General features: G+C 38.0%; 1 protein-coding gene across 2 annotated transcripts in view; it reads right to left on the bottom strand.

Moving 5' to 3' along the window:
- Positions 1 to 13,425, bottom strand: part of MICU1 (mitochondrial calcium uptake 1) — a 223,837-nt gene that overhangs the window by 22,282 nt on the left and 188,130 nt on the right. For both annotated transcript variants that reach the window (XM_052639467.1, XM_052639466.1), the window contains one exon: positions 1,552 to 1,660. In XM_052639467.1, coding sequence (XP_052495427.1) covers positions 1,552 to 1,660 — 109 coding nt within the window. The remainder of the gene's footprint in view (positions 1 to 1,551; positions 1,661 to 13,425) is intronic.

The following is a 13,425-nucleotide window of genomic DNA, read 5'->3' as shown; positions in this document are numbered from 1 at the left end:
TTAGGATGAGAAAGTAATGATCAAAAAAAATTGATAAATTAAACTTTATTAAAAAGAAGAATTTCCACTACTCAAAAGACCTCATGAAAAAGTGAACAGGCAAGCTGAGACTAGGAAACTATTCACAAAATATATATATCTGATATAGGATTTATATTAGAACATAACAAGAACTTCCACAATTCAATAAGACAAGCAACTTATAAAAATGGGCAAAAGATCTGAACAGACACTTCACCAAAGAAGGTATCTGAATGATGAGAACACAAAAAGCTGCTCAATAGCAGAGGTCATCAGGGAAGTACAAATTAAAAATACAACGAGACACTTTAATGTACATTCCAGAATCACAAAAATAAAAGATACATTGTGGAAAAGTGTCTGAAAGTTTTTTTTTTTTTAATAAAAGAAATACTCACCTTTCTCTGTACTCAGCAATATACTCCTAGGTATTTATCCGAGAAAAATGACAATATGTATCCTCAAAAAGATTAACACAAGAATGTTCATAGTGGCTTGATTCAAGATAGCCAATAACTGGCAACAGCTAAGGTGCCCAACAGAAGAAAGGATAAACAAATTTTGGAATAGTCACACAATAGATTACTATTCATAAAAAAGGAACAAAACAAACTACTGTATGCGTAACAACGTGGGTGGATCTCAAACACAGGCTGAGAGAAACTGAGTGTTCATGGTACAATTCCGTTTGTATGAAGTTCTAGAACAAACAAAATTAATCTACGGTGCAAAAATATACAGAATTAAGGTTGCCTCTTGATAACTAGGGGCAGAAATTAACTGCAAAAGGGCACAAGGGAACTGTAAACAACTACTGAACTATTCATGCTGAAGTACTTAGGAGTGACGTACACTTATGTCTCTAACGAACCATCAAAAAAAATGAGGAACTGATAAACAGACACAGATATCAGAGAAATATAGCAAAATGTTAACTGAGCTGGACATATGGATGTTCTCTGAATAATTAAACTACTGTGTATGTTTGAAGTTTTTCATAATATTGGGAAAAACTGCTTGCAATTGCTCTGCTCGCTCCCATTGCCTATACAAACTGGAACTGAAGTTGTATGAAGTAAGCCAGTGGAGGTGCTATTCTCAGACTCATGATTTTATCTTTAAAGAAAAACACAAAAACTAACATGAAAAAGAAACCAAACTATTCCTTCCTAACAAAGAATGAATTAAAATGAACAGCAACTTTAGCTTCACATTTTGTATGTCGTGACTCTGGCTCTGGTAAGAGAACTTCCAAATTCATGCATTCGTCCTCAGCTTAGATGCGTTTCTAAGACTAATCATTTAAAGATGGGCATCTGCCTTGACTATAGTGTTTAGCTCAAGAAAATGTATTTGTTGAACTTGGCCTCTCAGGGTGAAATGCAAGGCCCATTCAATGTCAACAAAACAAAGCAAATCAAAAACAATGTCAAGAAAAATTCACATATTTCTGTTAAGGAAGGGTAGTCACCTAATGGATTACAGATTCACTGTTTATAGCTTCAAAAAAACACTTTTGGGTTTCATTACCTTTATCAAGAGACGCCCCAGCCATATGGTAAAAGCTCAATGCAGTGTCTACATCATTAATATTCTTTAGGAAAGTAAAGAAGTTCTCCACTTCCTGAAATGTCAGCCCCTGAAAGAAGAAAAACAGTAAGGTAAGGCAGGAACCTGTGCAAAAAGCAGCATAAAATGCAGAAGACGAGGCAGTTACTCATGCCTATAAATCAGAAATTTATGCTATGTCTGGAACAGAGACTCAACAAATTACTCAAGAAATGTCAAATTTACAAACAACAGGGGAACAAAACGTTGGAATTTTACCCTAAGAAAGGCATGCTAGCTAATTGCTTTCCCCTCATATGTAAAATCTGACATGAAGCTGTTTAGTGATGGGTGGATATCTTTAATCAAAATATTTCTAACTATATCCTCCAATTAGCCACAGTATCTGTTGTGACACTCTCTAAATGAGCTGTAGCCACTTGATTTGTTATACATCTTAACAAGTAAGACCCATTAGGACTTTCATTTTAATAATCTACTCAATAGGGCAGTCAAGCTTTTTTGAGGCTTAAGCTAATTAAAGAATCATCAAAGTCAGTGATATACATGGGAATAGTTTCAGGATTTACCAGAACCCAAGCAACTGGGAAAGTTGTTCATTATACCAATTTAAAAGCTACTAACGAAGCAATGAAGCAATTGGCCATGTAACTTTAATTTGATGAAATTTCTGTGAATGAGGAAATTCTTTTCAAAAGCTAGTCAAAGATTTGCTGATCTTTAATTCTACCTTTTATGATGGCTCAAGAGAGTAGTTGGATAAAGAGAGATTAGAGGAAGGAAGATCTGTCCTACTTGCCTGCTTCCCATTTCTCACACATCATGCTGGGATGGAAATGAATACAATTCCAAAGAAGTGAGTAACACTGGAAAGACACTGAGGTTAATGCATTGTAATGAAGCATAAGGTCCTTAATGGACTGCAGATGTTGACAGGCTTCTAACCAGTACTGCTCCTCTTCCGATTTCCATTTCCCCAAACCACAGAGCCTGGGCTTCCCAGGTGGCACAGTGGTAAAGAATCTACTTGTCAGGAGACGTAGGAGACATGGGTTCTATCCCTGGGTTGGGAAGATCCCCTGGAGTAGGAAAAGGCAACCCGCCCTAGTATTCTTGCCTGGAAAATTCCTTGGGCAGAGGAGCCAGGTGGGCTACAGTCCATGGAGTTGCACAGAGTTGGACATGACTAAGCATGCACGCAAACTACAGAGCCTAGGAATTTATATCTGTAACTCAGTAAAAAGGAAAACTTAATATAGACTACAGTATACCAGGAAACTGGCCAATGGTATCTTTATCAATCTAACTAAGAGCTAAAATACTGTATGATTATGTCATATAATCTTCTTAGTTTTCCCCCTTCAGTTCAGTTCAGTTCAGTCGCTCAGTCGTGTCCAACTCCTTGTGACAACATGGACAGCAGCACGCCAGGCCTCCTTGTCCATCACCAACTCCCAGAGCTTGCTCAAACTCGAGTCCAAAGAGTTGGTGATGCCATCCAACCATCTCATCATCTGTCATCCCCTTCTCCTCCTGCCTTCAATATTTCCCAGCATCAGGGTCTTTACTAAGAAGTCAGTTTTTCACATCAGGTGCCCAAAGTATTGGAGCTTCAGCTTCAGCATCAATTCTTCCAATGAGCACCCGGGACTGATTTCCTTAAGGACGGACTGGTTGGATCTCCTTGCAGTCCAGCAGACTCTCAAGAGTCTTCTCCAACACCACAGTTCAAAAGCATCAATTCTTTGGCACTCGGCTTTCTTTTATGGTCCAACTCTCACATCCATACATGACTACTGGAAAAACCACAGCTTTGACTAGACAGACGTTTGTTGGCAAAGTAATGTCTCTGCTGTCTAGGTCATAGCTTTTCTTCCAAGGAGCAAGCCTTTTAATTTCATGGCTGCAGTCACCTCTTTTGGGGCCCAAGAAAATAGTCTCACTGTTTCCACTGCTTCCCTATCTATTTGCCATGAAGTAATGGGACCAGATGCCATGATCTTAGTTTTTTGAATGCTAAGTTTTAAGCCAGTTTTTTCACTCTTCTCTTTCACTTTCATCAAGAGGCTCTTTAGTTCCTTTTCGCTTTCTGCCATAAGAGTGGTGTCATCTGCATATCTGAGGTTATTGATATTCTGCTGGCAATCTTGATTCCAGTTTGTGCTTCATCCAGCCTGGCATTTTGCATGATGCCACAAGGTGATAATATACAGCTCTGATGTACTCCTTTCCCAATATGGAACCAGTCCATTGTTTCATGTCTGGTTCTAACTGTTGCTTCTTGACCTGCATACAGATTTTTCAGGAGGCAGGTAAGGTGGTCTGGTAGTTCTATTTTTTTTAAAGAATTTTCCAGTTTGTTGTGATCCACATAGTCAAAGGCTTTGGCATAGTCAGTGAAGCAGAAGTAGATGTTTTTCTGGAACTCTCTTGCTTTTTCTATGATCCAACAAATGTTGGCAATTTGATCTCTGGTTCCTCTGCTTTTTCTAAAACCAGCTTGAACATCTTAAGTTCTTGGTTCATATACTGTTGAAGCCTAGCATGGAGAATTTTGAGCATTATTTTGCTAGCGTGTGAAATGAGTGTAATTGTGCAGTAGTTTGAACATTCTTTGGCACTGCCTTTCTTTGGGATAGGAATGTAAACTGACCTTTTCCAGTCCTGTGGCCACTTCTGCGTTTTCCAAATTTGCTGGCATATTGAGTGTAGCACTTTAAAGCATCATCTTTTAGGATCTGAAATAGCTCAGTTGGGATTCATCACCTCCACTAGCTTTGTTTGTAGTGATGCTTCTAAGGCCCACTTGACTTTGCACTCCAGGATGTCTGGTTCTATGTGAGTGATCACACCATCATGGTTATCTGAGTCATGAAGATCTTTTTTGTATAGTTCTTCTGTGTATTCTTGCCACCTCTTCTTAATATTTTCAGCTTCTGTTAGGTCCATACTGTTTCTGTCCTTTATTGTGCCCATCTTTGCAAGAAATATTCCCTTGGTTTTTCCCCTTAGAATCACAGAATTTAAACATTTAAAAACTATGGAATATGAGGATCAAATAGAAAGGTGTGTAAAACATAAACATACAAATGAACAAACTCTGTAAAATGAAATTTTACACCCATAAAAACTCAATTCAGGTCAAGAAGCAGATTAGTCAGCATCCCAGGAGCCTCCCTCCCCGTCCCCAACAATGGCCCTTTACAGTCATGAGCCTCTTCTCCGTGATAAAAACCATTCTGAATTTTAGGAGATTCATTTCCTTGCCTTTCATAAAAAATAGCTTTTCTATCTATTTATGCATCCTTTAACATATGTTTAAGGAGTTTAAGTATATCTTTTGAATTTTATAGATGGAACCATGCAGCATGTATTCTATTATATATGGTTTCTGGCTTTAAAATATACATATATATTTGGCTGCACCACGTGGCATGTAGGATCCCAGTTCCCTGAGCAGGGATTGAACCTGCATTCCCTGCACTAGAAGCATGGAGGCAAGCAATGGACTGCCAGGGAAGTCTCCGGCTTCTGTCTTTAACATTTTTTAATATTTTTGTGTATGTCTGTAGTTTATTCACTTTTATTGCTGAAAGTATTCCACTGTGTGACTATTCTATTTGGGCTATTTCCAGTTTTTGGAAATTATGAACAGTGGTCTGTCTTATTTAAAAATTCATTCAAACATTTATGGAGCACCTAGTATGTACCAAGTTCCATAACTTTTGGTGGTGAACTGGAAGGCCTATATTAAATAATTTCCTCTCAACTTGAAGCCATTCTCATGGCCTTGACTTAGAGCACCCAGAGGTAAAGTTCATTCCTTGTAAAAATGCTACAATATGCTAACTAATTTAAGTACTAGGCTATAACATAATACGAGGAGAATTCCACTGGATCAGAAGCACAGGTTTTACATCATCTGCTTATGAATGGATACACTAATACCATCTTCTCTTTCCATCAAAAGACATTAATGGAAGAGTATTCAGTCTTTAAAAGGAAAAAAGTTCTGATACATGCTACAAAGACAAACTCTGAACACACTATGTCAAGGGAAATAATACAAATTACAAAAAATACAAAGGACAAATACTGTATGATTCCACTTATATTAATTACCTAGAGTAGTTAAATTCCTAGAGACAGGAAGTAGAATGGTGGTTTCCAGGAGTTGGGAGGGGGATAATGAGGAATTATTGTTTAATGGTATGGAGTTTCAGTTTGGGAAGATGAAAAAAGTTCTGGAGATGAATGATGGTTTTGGTTGCACAGCAGTATGAATGTACTTAGTACTATTAAACCATTTAAAAATGGTTAAAATGGTAAATTTTGTTCTATATTTTTAATGGTAAATTTAAAAAAAGACATGCTAAAGCTTTTCTCCTTTTTAAATTTTACATATGGATTTCCACAGGGTAGGGGAGCATTGGCGTCTGAGTTTATGAAAGGATTTTTAAGGCTAAAAGGTTAACATAAATTCCTAAAACTGAAAGGGCAACCTCTAATGTGTGTTAGTTAATTTACTGTGAAACATTAAAGATGACAGTGCTTACATTGAGAATTATTAGAGGACAGAAAAATCTAAATTGAGTGACTATTCATTTGATGACAGACAAACAGTGGAATATAAATCATATTAAGCCATTATTAAATAAAAATATGCAACATTTTTCCTTTTACTACATAAATATAATTAAAATTTTTATTGAGCACTTACTAACCACTTAGCACTCTACTAGGAACAGTGAGGAAAATAAAATTGCTTTGGATATGGGTCTTGGTCTTATAGAGCTTAAAATTTTGATAGGCCTCCTTAAAGAAAAGGTAATGCTATTCACAAAATTATTATTTCTTAGTAACTATCTCAGTAAAAAGTCCAAAGATTTATTAGAATAAAGCTAGAATAAGAGTGCAACATGAAGTTTGTGGATAGAAAGTGCAAAGACAGGCTTTTTGAAAGTTGAGTTGCTTGGACTTAGAAGGCTATAGCTTAAGTACAATCTTTTGTTGGGTGACCTGAACTGCAGATATAGTAGTCAAAAGGAAATACCCTTCTCTTAGGCTTGGCATCAAATGGATTTTTAAAAATATATACTATGGGGAAATAGAAGAAGCAGGAGTTATTTTATTCTGTGACCAGATTTTCAACAAACCAACTGAAAGAACTTACATGACTGGACTAAAAAAAAATATATAAAATTAATAGTACTCTGAGACTCTAAATAGAAGTATTTCTTTATGTTGTTTTAAAATGAATTTAACATTAGAGAAGTTGTTAAACAAGCAGACAGAATTGTCTTTCAAAACTAAAAGCAACTGATAAAATGTTCAGAAAAAAACCAGAAAATCTTTATGACCTTGGGTAAGGCAGAGTTCTTAGATATGACACCAAAAACACAATCCATAAACAGAAAAAATTTTGATATATTAGATTTTATGAAGGTTAAAAATTTTGTGCTTAAAAATACTGAGAAAGACAAATCACAGACTGGGAAAAATATTTTAAAATCATATATCTGCTAAAGCATTTATATCCAGAATTATATAAAGAACTCTTTTTTTTTAATTACAACATCATGATTTATTAAAGCACAGCATTCTGTACAACAAAGGGCCTTAACAGTTGTCTATTCTCAGTCAAACTTCTCTATAAGTTAGTTTCTCTTAATAAAAAACATGTTATACTTTAAATTAGTAATTTAACTGACGCGGAAGTTACCATAATACCTATTTTAACATTGAACAAATCTAACCTCCTATTGGACATTAATGTAAAATCCTGACATAGAATTTGATTTAAAACTTCTCAAGATAAATTCATTAAAGCAGGTTCCCTGTGAAAATATGTAAGAATGAAAGCTAGCATAATAGCAGGTGCAGTCTTTACATTTTATTAACCATAGAAGATACTTTTTATAAAGAGTCTAATAGAGACATTAACTGTGCAAAAGCTGATGAGATTTACAGTCTTAAATATAAGCACCAACACAGAAAGGATATTGTGTCAGTTCAGTTCAGTTCAGTTCAGTCGCTGTCGTGTCCGACTCTTTGCGACCCCATGAATCGCAGCACACCAGGCCTCCCTGTCCATCACCAACTCCCGGAGTTCACCCAAACTCACGTCCATTGAGTTGGTGATGCCATCCAGCCATCTCATCCTCTGTCTTCCCCTTCTCCTCCCGCCCCTAATCCCTCCCAGCATCAGAGTCTTTTCCAATGAGTCAACTCTTTGCATGAGGTGGCCAAAGTATTGGAGTTTCAGCTTTAGCATCAGTCCTTCCAAAGAACACTCAGGACTGATTTCCTTTAGAATGGACTGGTTGCATCTCCTTGCAGTCCAAGGGACTCTCAAGAGTCTTCTCCAACACCACAGTTCAAAAGCATCAATTCTTCGATGCTCAGCTTTCTTCACAGTCCAAATCTCACATCCATACATGACCACTGGGAAAACCATAGCCTTGACTAGATGGACCTTTGTTGGCAAAGTAATGTCTCTGCTTTTGAATATGCCATTTAGGTTGGTCATAATTTTCCTTCTAAGGAGTAAGCATCTTTTAATTTCATGGTTGCAATCACCATCTGCAGTGATTTTGGAGCCCAAAAAAATAAAGTCTGTTTCCACTGTTTCCCCATCTATTTCCCATGAAGTGATGGGACCAGATACCATGATCTTAGTTTTCTGAATGTTGAGCTTTAAGCCAGCTTTTTCACTCTCCTCTTTCACTTTCATCAAGAGGCTTTTTATTTCCTCTTCACTTTCTGCCATAAGGGTGGTGTCATCTGCATATCTAAAAGTCCATTAATTCTACACTTAAAAGGATCATTTCTTTATGTAAGGATAATCTCATTTATGAATTACACACGATATATAGTTTATGATCCATCTACACTATGCTTGTAACTGCATGCTGCTGCTGCTAAGTCACTTGAGTCGTGTCCGACTCTGTGCGACCCCATGGACTGCAGCCTACCAGGCTCCTCCATCCATGGGATTTTCCAGGCAAGAGTACCTGAGTGGGTTGCCATTGCCTTCTCCTCAGAATTATATAAAGAACTCTTACAACTCAATAATGAGATAATAATAACCCAATTAAAGAAAAGATCTAAACAGACATCTTCCAAACAAGATATATGAATGGCTAAAGAGTACATGAAACAATGCTTCAGACCATCATTCATTAGAGAAATGCAAACTAAAATCACAATGAGATATCACTACATATCTATTAGGATGACTAATCAAAAAGACAGATAATAACAACTTTTAGTGAGGATATGGAAAAAATGAATTCATACATTGCTGTGGAATGTAACTTTGGAAAACAGTATGGCAAACTTCTCAAAAAGGACGTTTCACAAAATTTTACTATATGACCCAGCTAGCCACTCCTAGGAATCTCCTTAAGAGATATAAAAACGTAGATGCACATCCAAGATTTGTATGTAAATGTTTCTACCAGCCTCAATTTGGAAACAATTCAAATGTTTATCAACTGGTGATGGCAGAAACAAGATATAAATATCTATACAGTGGAATATTATTTACTATTCAGTAATAAAAAGTTATAAACTATTAGTATATAGTTTATACTGAATAGTAAACAGTGTTTCTGAATAGTAAATAGTATTCCATTGTATGGACAGTAAACAGTCTTCCATTGCATAGTAAAGCAGAGACATTACTTTGCCAACAAACGTCCGTCTAGTCAAAGCTGTGACGTTTCCAGCAGTCATGTATAGATGTGAGAGTTGGACCATAAAGAAGGCTGAGTGCTGAAGAATTGATGCTTTTGAACTATGATGTTGGAGAAGACTCTTTAAAGTCCCATGGATTGCAAGGAGGTCAAACCAGTCAATCCTAAATCCTGAATATTTACTGGACGGACTGATACTGAAGCTGAAGCTCCAATACTTTGGCCACCTGATGCAAAGAGCTGACTCAATGGAAAAGACCCTGATGCTGGGGAAGACTGAAAGCAGGAGAAGGGGATGATGGAGGAAAAGATGGTTGGATGGCATCACCAACTCAATGGAGATGAGTTTGGGGAGATGGTGAAGGACAGGGAAACCTGGTGTACTGCAGCTCATAGGGTCGCAAAGAGTTGGACATGGCCGAAGAATTGATGCTTTTGAACTGTGGTATTGGAGAAGACTCTTGAGAGTCCCTTGGACTACAAGGAGATCCAACCAGTCCATTCTGCAGGAGATCAGCCCTGGGATTTCTTTGGAGGGAATGATGCTGAAGCTGAAACTCCAGTACTTTGGCCACCTCATGAGAAGAGTTGACTCACTGGAAAAAGACTCTGATGCTGGGAGGGATTGGGGGCAGGAGGAGAAGGGGACAACCCAGGATGAGATGGCTGGATGGCATCACGGACTCGATGGACGCAAGTCTGAGTGAACTCCGGGAGTTGGTGATGGACAGGGAGGCCTCGCGTGCTGCGATTCATGGGGTCGCAAAGAGTCGGACACGACTGAGCGACTGAACTGAACTGAACTGAGTGACTGAACAACAATTCCACTGTATGGACAGTAAATAGTATTCTATTGTATGTATGAATAAACCTAAAAATATTAGTAAAAGAAGCCAGACACAAGACTTCAGTATTATATGAATGCATTTATATGAAATTTCCAGAAAAGGCAAGTCTATAGAAACAAAAGGAAGATTTATGGTTGTGTGGGACTAGGGTGGAAATGGGTATTAACTATAAACTAGCATGAGGGCTCTTTTTTCGGGTGATGGAAATCTTCTAAAATTAGATATTGCAGTAATGACTGCAAATTTACTAAATTTGCTAAAAATCATTGATGGGTGTCACTTTACAAAAAATCATTCATGGATGAATTGTATACTTAATTTACATATGCTGCTAAGTCACTTCAGTTGTGTCCGACTCTGTGCAACCCCATAGACGGCAGCCCACCAGGCTCCCCCATCCCTGGGATTCTCTAGGCAAGAACAGTGGGTTGCCATTTCCTTCTCCAATGCATGAAAGTGAAAAGAAAGTGAAGTCACTCAGTTGTGTCCGACTCCTAGCGACCCCATGGACTGCAGCCAACCAGGCTCCTCCGTCCATGGGATTTTCCAGGCAAGAGTACTGGAGTGGGTGGCCATTGCCAATTACACCTCAATAAAACTTAGGGCAGTTATAGTAGAATGAGAAGAGAAGGAAGGAAAATTTGGCTTCCTCTGGAGTCAGCTGTAAATTTAGTATCTCATATTGAGAGGTCATGAGTGGTACAGACACACTGTAATGATGATTCTCTTGTGTTGTCTTTTAACTGGTCATAGTAAATCCATCTGCCAATAATCAACCCAACTGCCTGAGTTCCCTCTATGGCCCATTAAAAAAAAGGAACAGTCTCCTTCCTTCTTTCTTATATGCTATGCTTCTCACCAATCTATTATCTGCTCAATTTTTCTGCAAATTTTAAAATTTAGTTTTAAAAAACATTTACATTATTTTTATACTGGGTAATATATGTTGTACAGTACAAAGTAATTCTTCCTCTACCCTTGTCATCTAGTCTCCCACCCTCCATGTGGTCACTGTCAACAAGTGGGTACCCTTTCAGAGGTGTTACTATGCTTGTCTTGCTTCAACAAAGCATCATCTCATTGCAAAGCCCAGAGGTTTCTTCAACTGGTTGCTGCCTGGCAGTAGGGGGAAGTTACACCATTCCTATTAGTTACATTCTTTAAGAATCTAAATGTCCTGAAACATCACTTTTCTTTCTATGTTCCTTCCTACTGTTGACAAAATATCAGTGACACCCAGTGTCAACTGGAAACCCCCAAACTTCTTAGTGTAGTATACAAGGTCTTCTACAACCTGGTTTCATAATTTACCTTTCTAGCTATCTCACTAAGAGATAGGCTACAGTCTAGTAACATTGTTTTTCTTGTTTACTCCAAACTCTTCTGCTTATTCAAATCATAGAGAACAGTGACAATAAACAGATTCATTAGTAGGGCGATTATGGACTCTGGAATGAGATAGCCTGGCTCTGAATCCTAATGCCACCTCTTAAGATACTGTGTGTTCTCAGACAAATAACGAAGGTTCAGAAAAAGCATTTTTCATCTCAAAAATGGGGATCCTACCCACCAAGCAGGACGTAATAATTAGGGAGAAGACATAAATGTCTTGTACATAAAAAGTACTCAGTAAACCACTAGACCATTCAGGTATGACCTAAATCAAATCCCTTATGATTATACAGTGGAAGTGAGAGATAGATTAAGGAATCAGATCTGATAGACAGAGTGCCTGATGAACTACGGACGGAAGTTTGTGACACTGTACAGGAGACAGAAAGCAAGACCAACCCCATGGAAAAGAAATGCAAAAAAGCAAAATGGCTGTCTGAGGAGGCCTTACAAATATCTGTGAAAAGAAGAGAAGTGAAAAGCAAAGATATACCCATTTGAATGCAGAGTTTCAGAGAATAGCAAGGAGAAACAAGAAAGCCTTCCTCAGTGATCAGTGCGAAAAAACAGGAAAATAATAGAATGGGAAAGACTAGACATCTCTTCAAGAAAATCAGAAATACCAAGGGAACATTTCATGCAAAGATGGGCGCAATAAAAGACAGAAATGGTACAGACCTAACAGAAGCAGAAGATATTAAGAAGAGGTGGCAAGAATACACAGAAGAACTGTACAAAAAAGATCTTCATGAACCAGATAATCATGATGATGTGATCACTCACCTAGAGCCAGACATCTTGGAATGTGAAGTCAAGTGGGCCTTAGAAAGCATCACTATGAACAAAGCTAGTGGAGGTGATGGAATTCCAGTTGAGCTATTTCAAATCCTGAAAGATGATGCTGTGAAAGTGCTGCACTCAATATGCCAGCAAATTTGGAAAACTCAGCAGTGGCCACAGGACTGGAAAAGGTCAGTTTTCATTCCAATCCCAAAGAAAGGCAATGCCAAAGAATGCTCAAACTATTCCACAACTGTACTCATCTCACACGTTAGCAAAGTAGTGCTCAAAATTCTCCAAGCCAGACTTCAGCAATACGTAAACTGTGAACTCCCTGATGTTCAAGCTGGTTTTAGAAAAGGCAGAGGAACCAGAGATCAAATTGCCAACATCTGCTGGATCATGGAAAAAGCAAGAGAGTTTCAGAAAAACATCTATTTCTGCCTTATTGACTATGCCAAAGCCTTTGACTGTGTGGATCACAATAAACTGTGGAAAATTCTGAAAGAAGTGAGAATAACAGACCACCTGACCTGCCTCTTGAGAAATCTGTATGCAGGTCAGGAAGCAACAGTTAGAACTGGACATGGAACAACAGACTGGTTTCAAATAAGAAAAGGAGTACATCAAGGCTGTATACTGTCACCCTGCTTATTTAACTTATATGCAGAGTACATCATGAGAAATGCTGCGTCGGATAAAGCACAAGCTGGAATCAAAGTTGTTGGGAGAAATATCAATAACCTCAGATATACAGCTGACACTACCCTTATGGCAGAAAGTGAAGAAGAACTAAAGAGCCTCTTGATGAAAGCGAAAGAAGAGAGTGAAAAAGTTGGCTTAAAGCTCAACATTCAGAAAACTAAGATCATGACATCTGGTCCCATCACTTCATGGCAAACAGATGGGGAAACAGTGGAAACAGTGGCTGACCTTAATTTTTTGGGCTCCAAAATCACTGCAGATGGTGACTGCAGCCATGAAATTAAAAGACGCTTACTCCTTGGAAGGAAAGTTATGACCAACCTAGAGAGCATATTAAAAAGCAGACATTACTTTGTCAACAAAGGTCTGCCTAGTCAAGGCTATGGTTTTTCCATTAATCATGTATGGATGTG

The sequence above is a fragment of the Budorcas taxicolor genome, chromosome 5 (assembly GCF_023091745.1).
Source record: "Budorcas taxicolor isolate Tak-1 chromosome 5, Takin1.1, whole genome shotgun sequence".
NCBI lineage: Eukaryota > Metazoa > Chordata > Mammalia > Artiodactyla > Bovidae > Budorcas > Budorcas taxicolor.
This window is presented reverse-complemented; position numbering and strand designations above follow the sequence as displayed.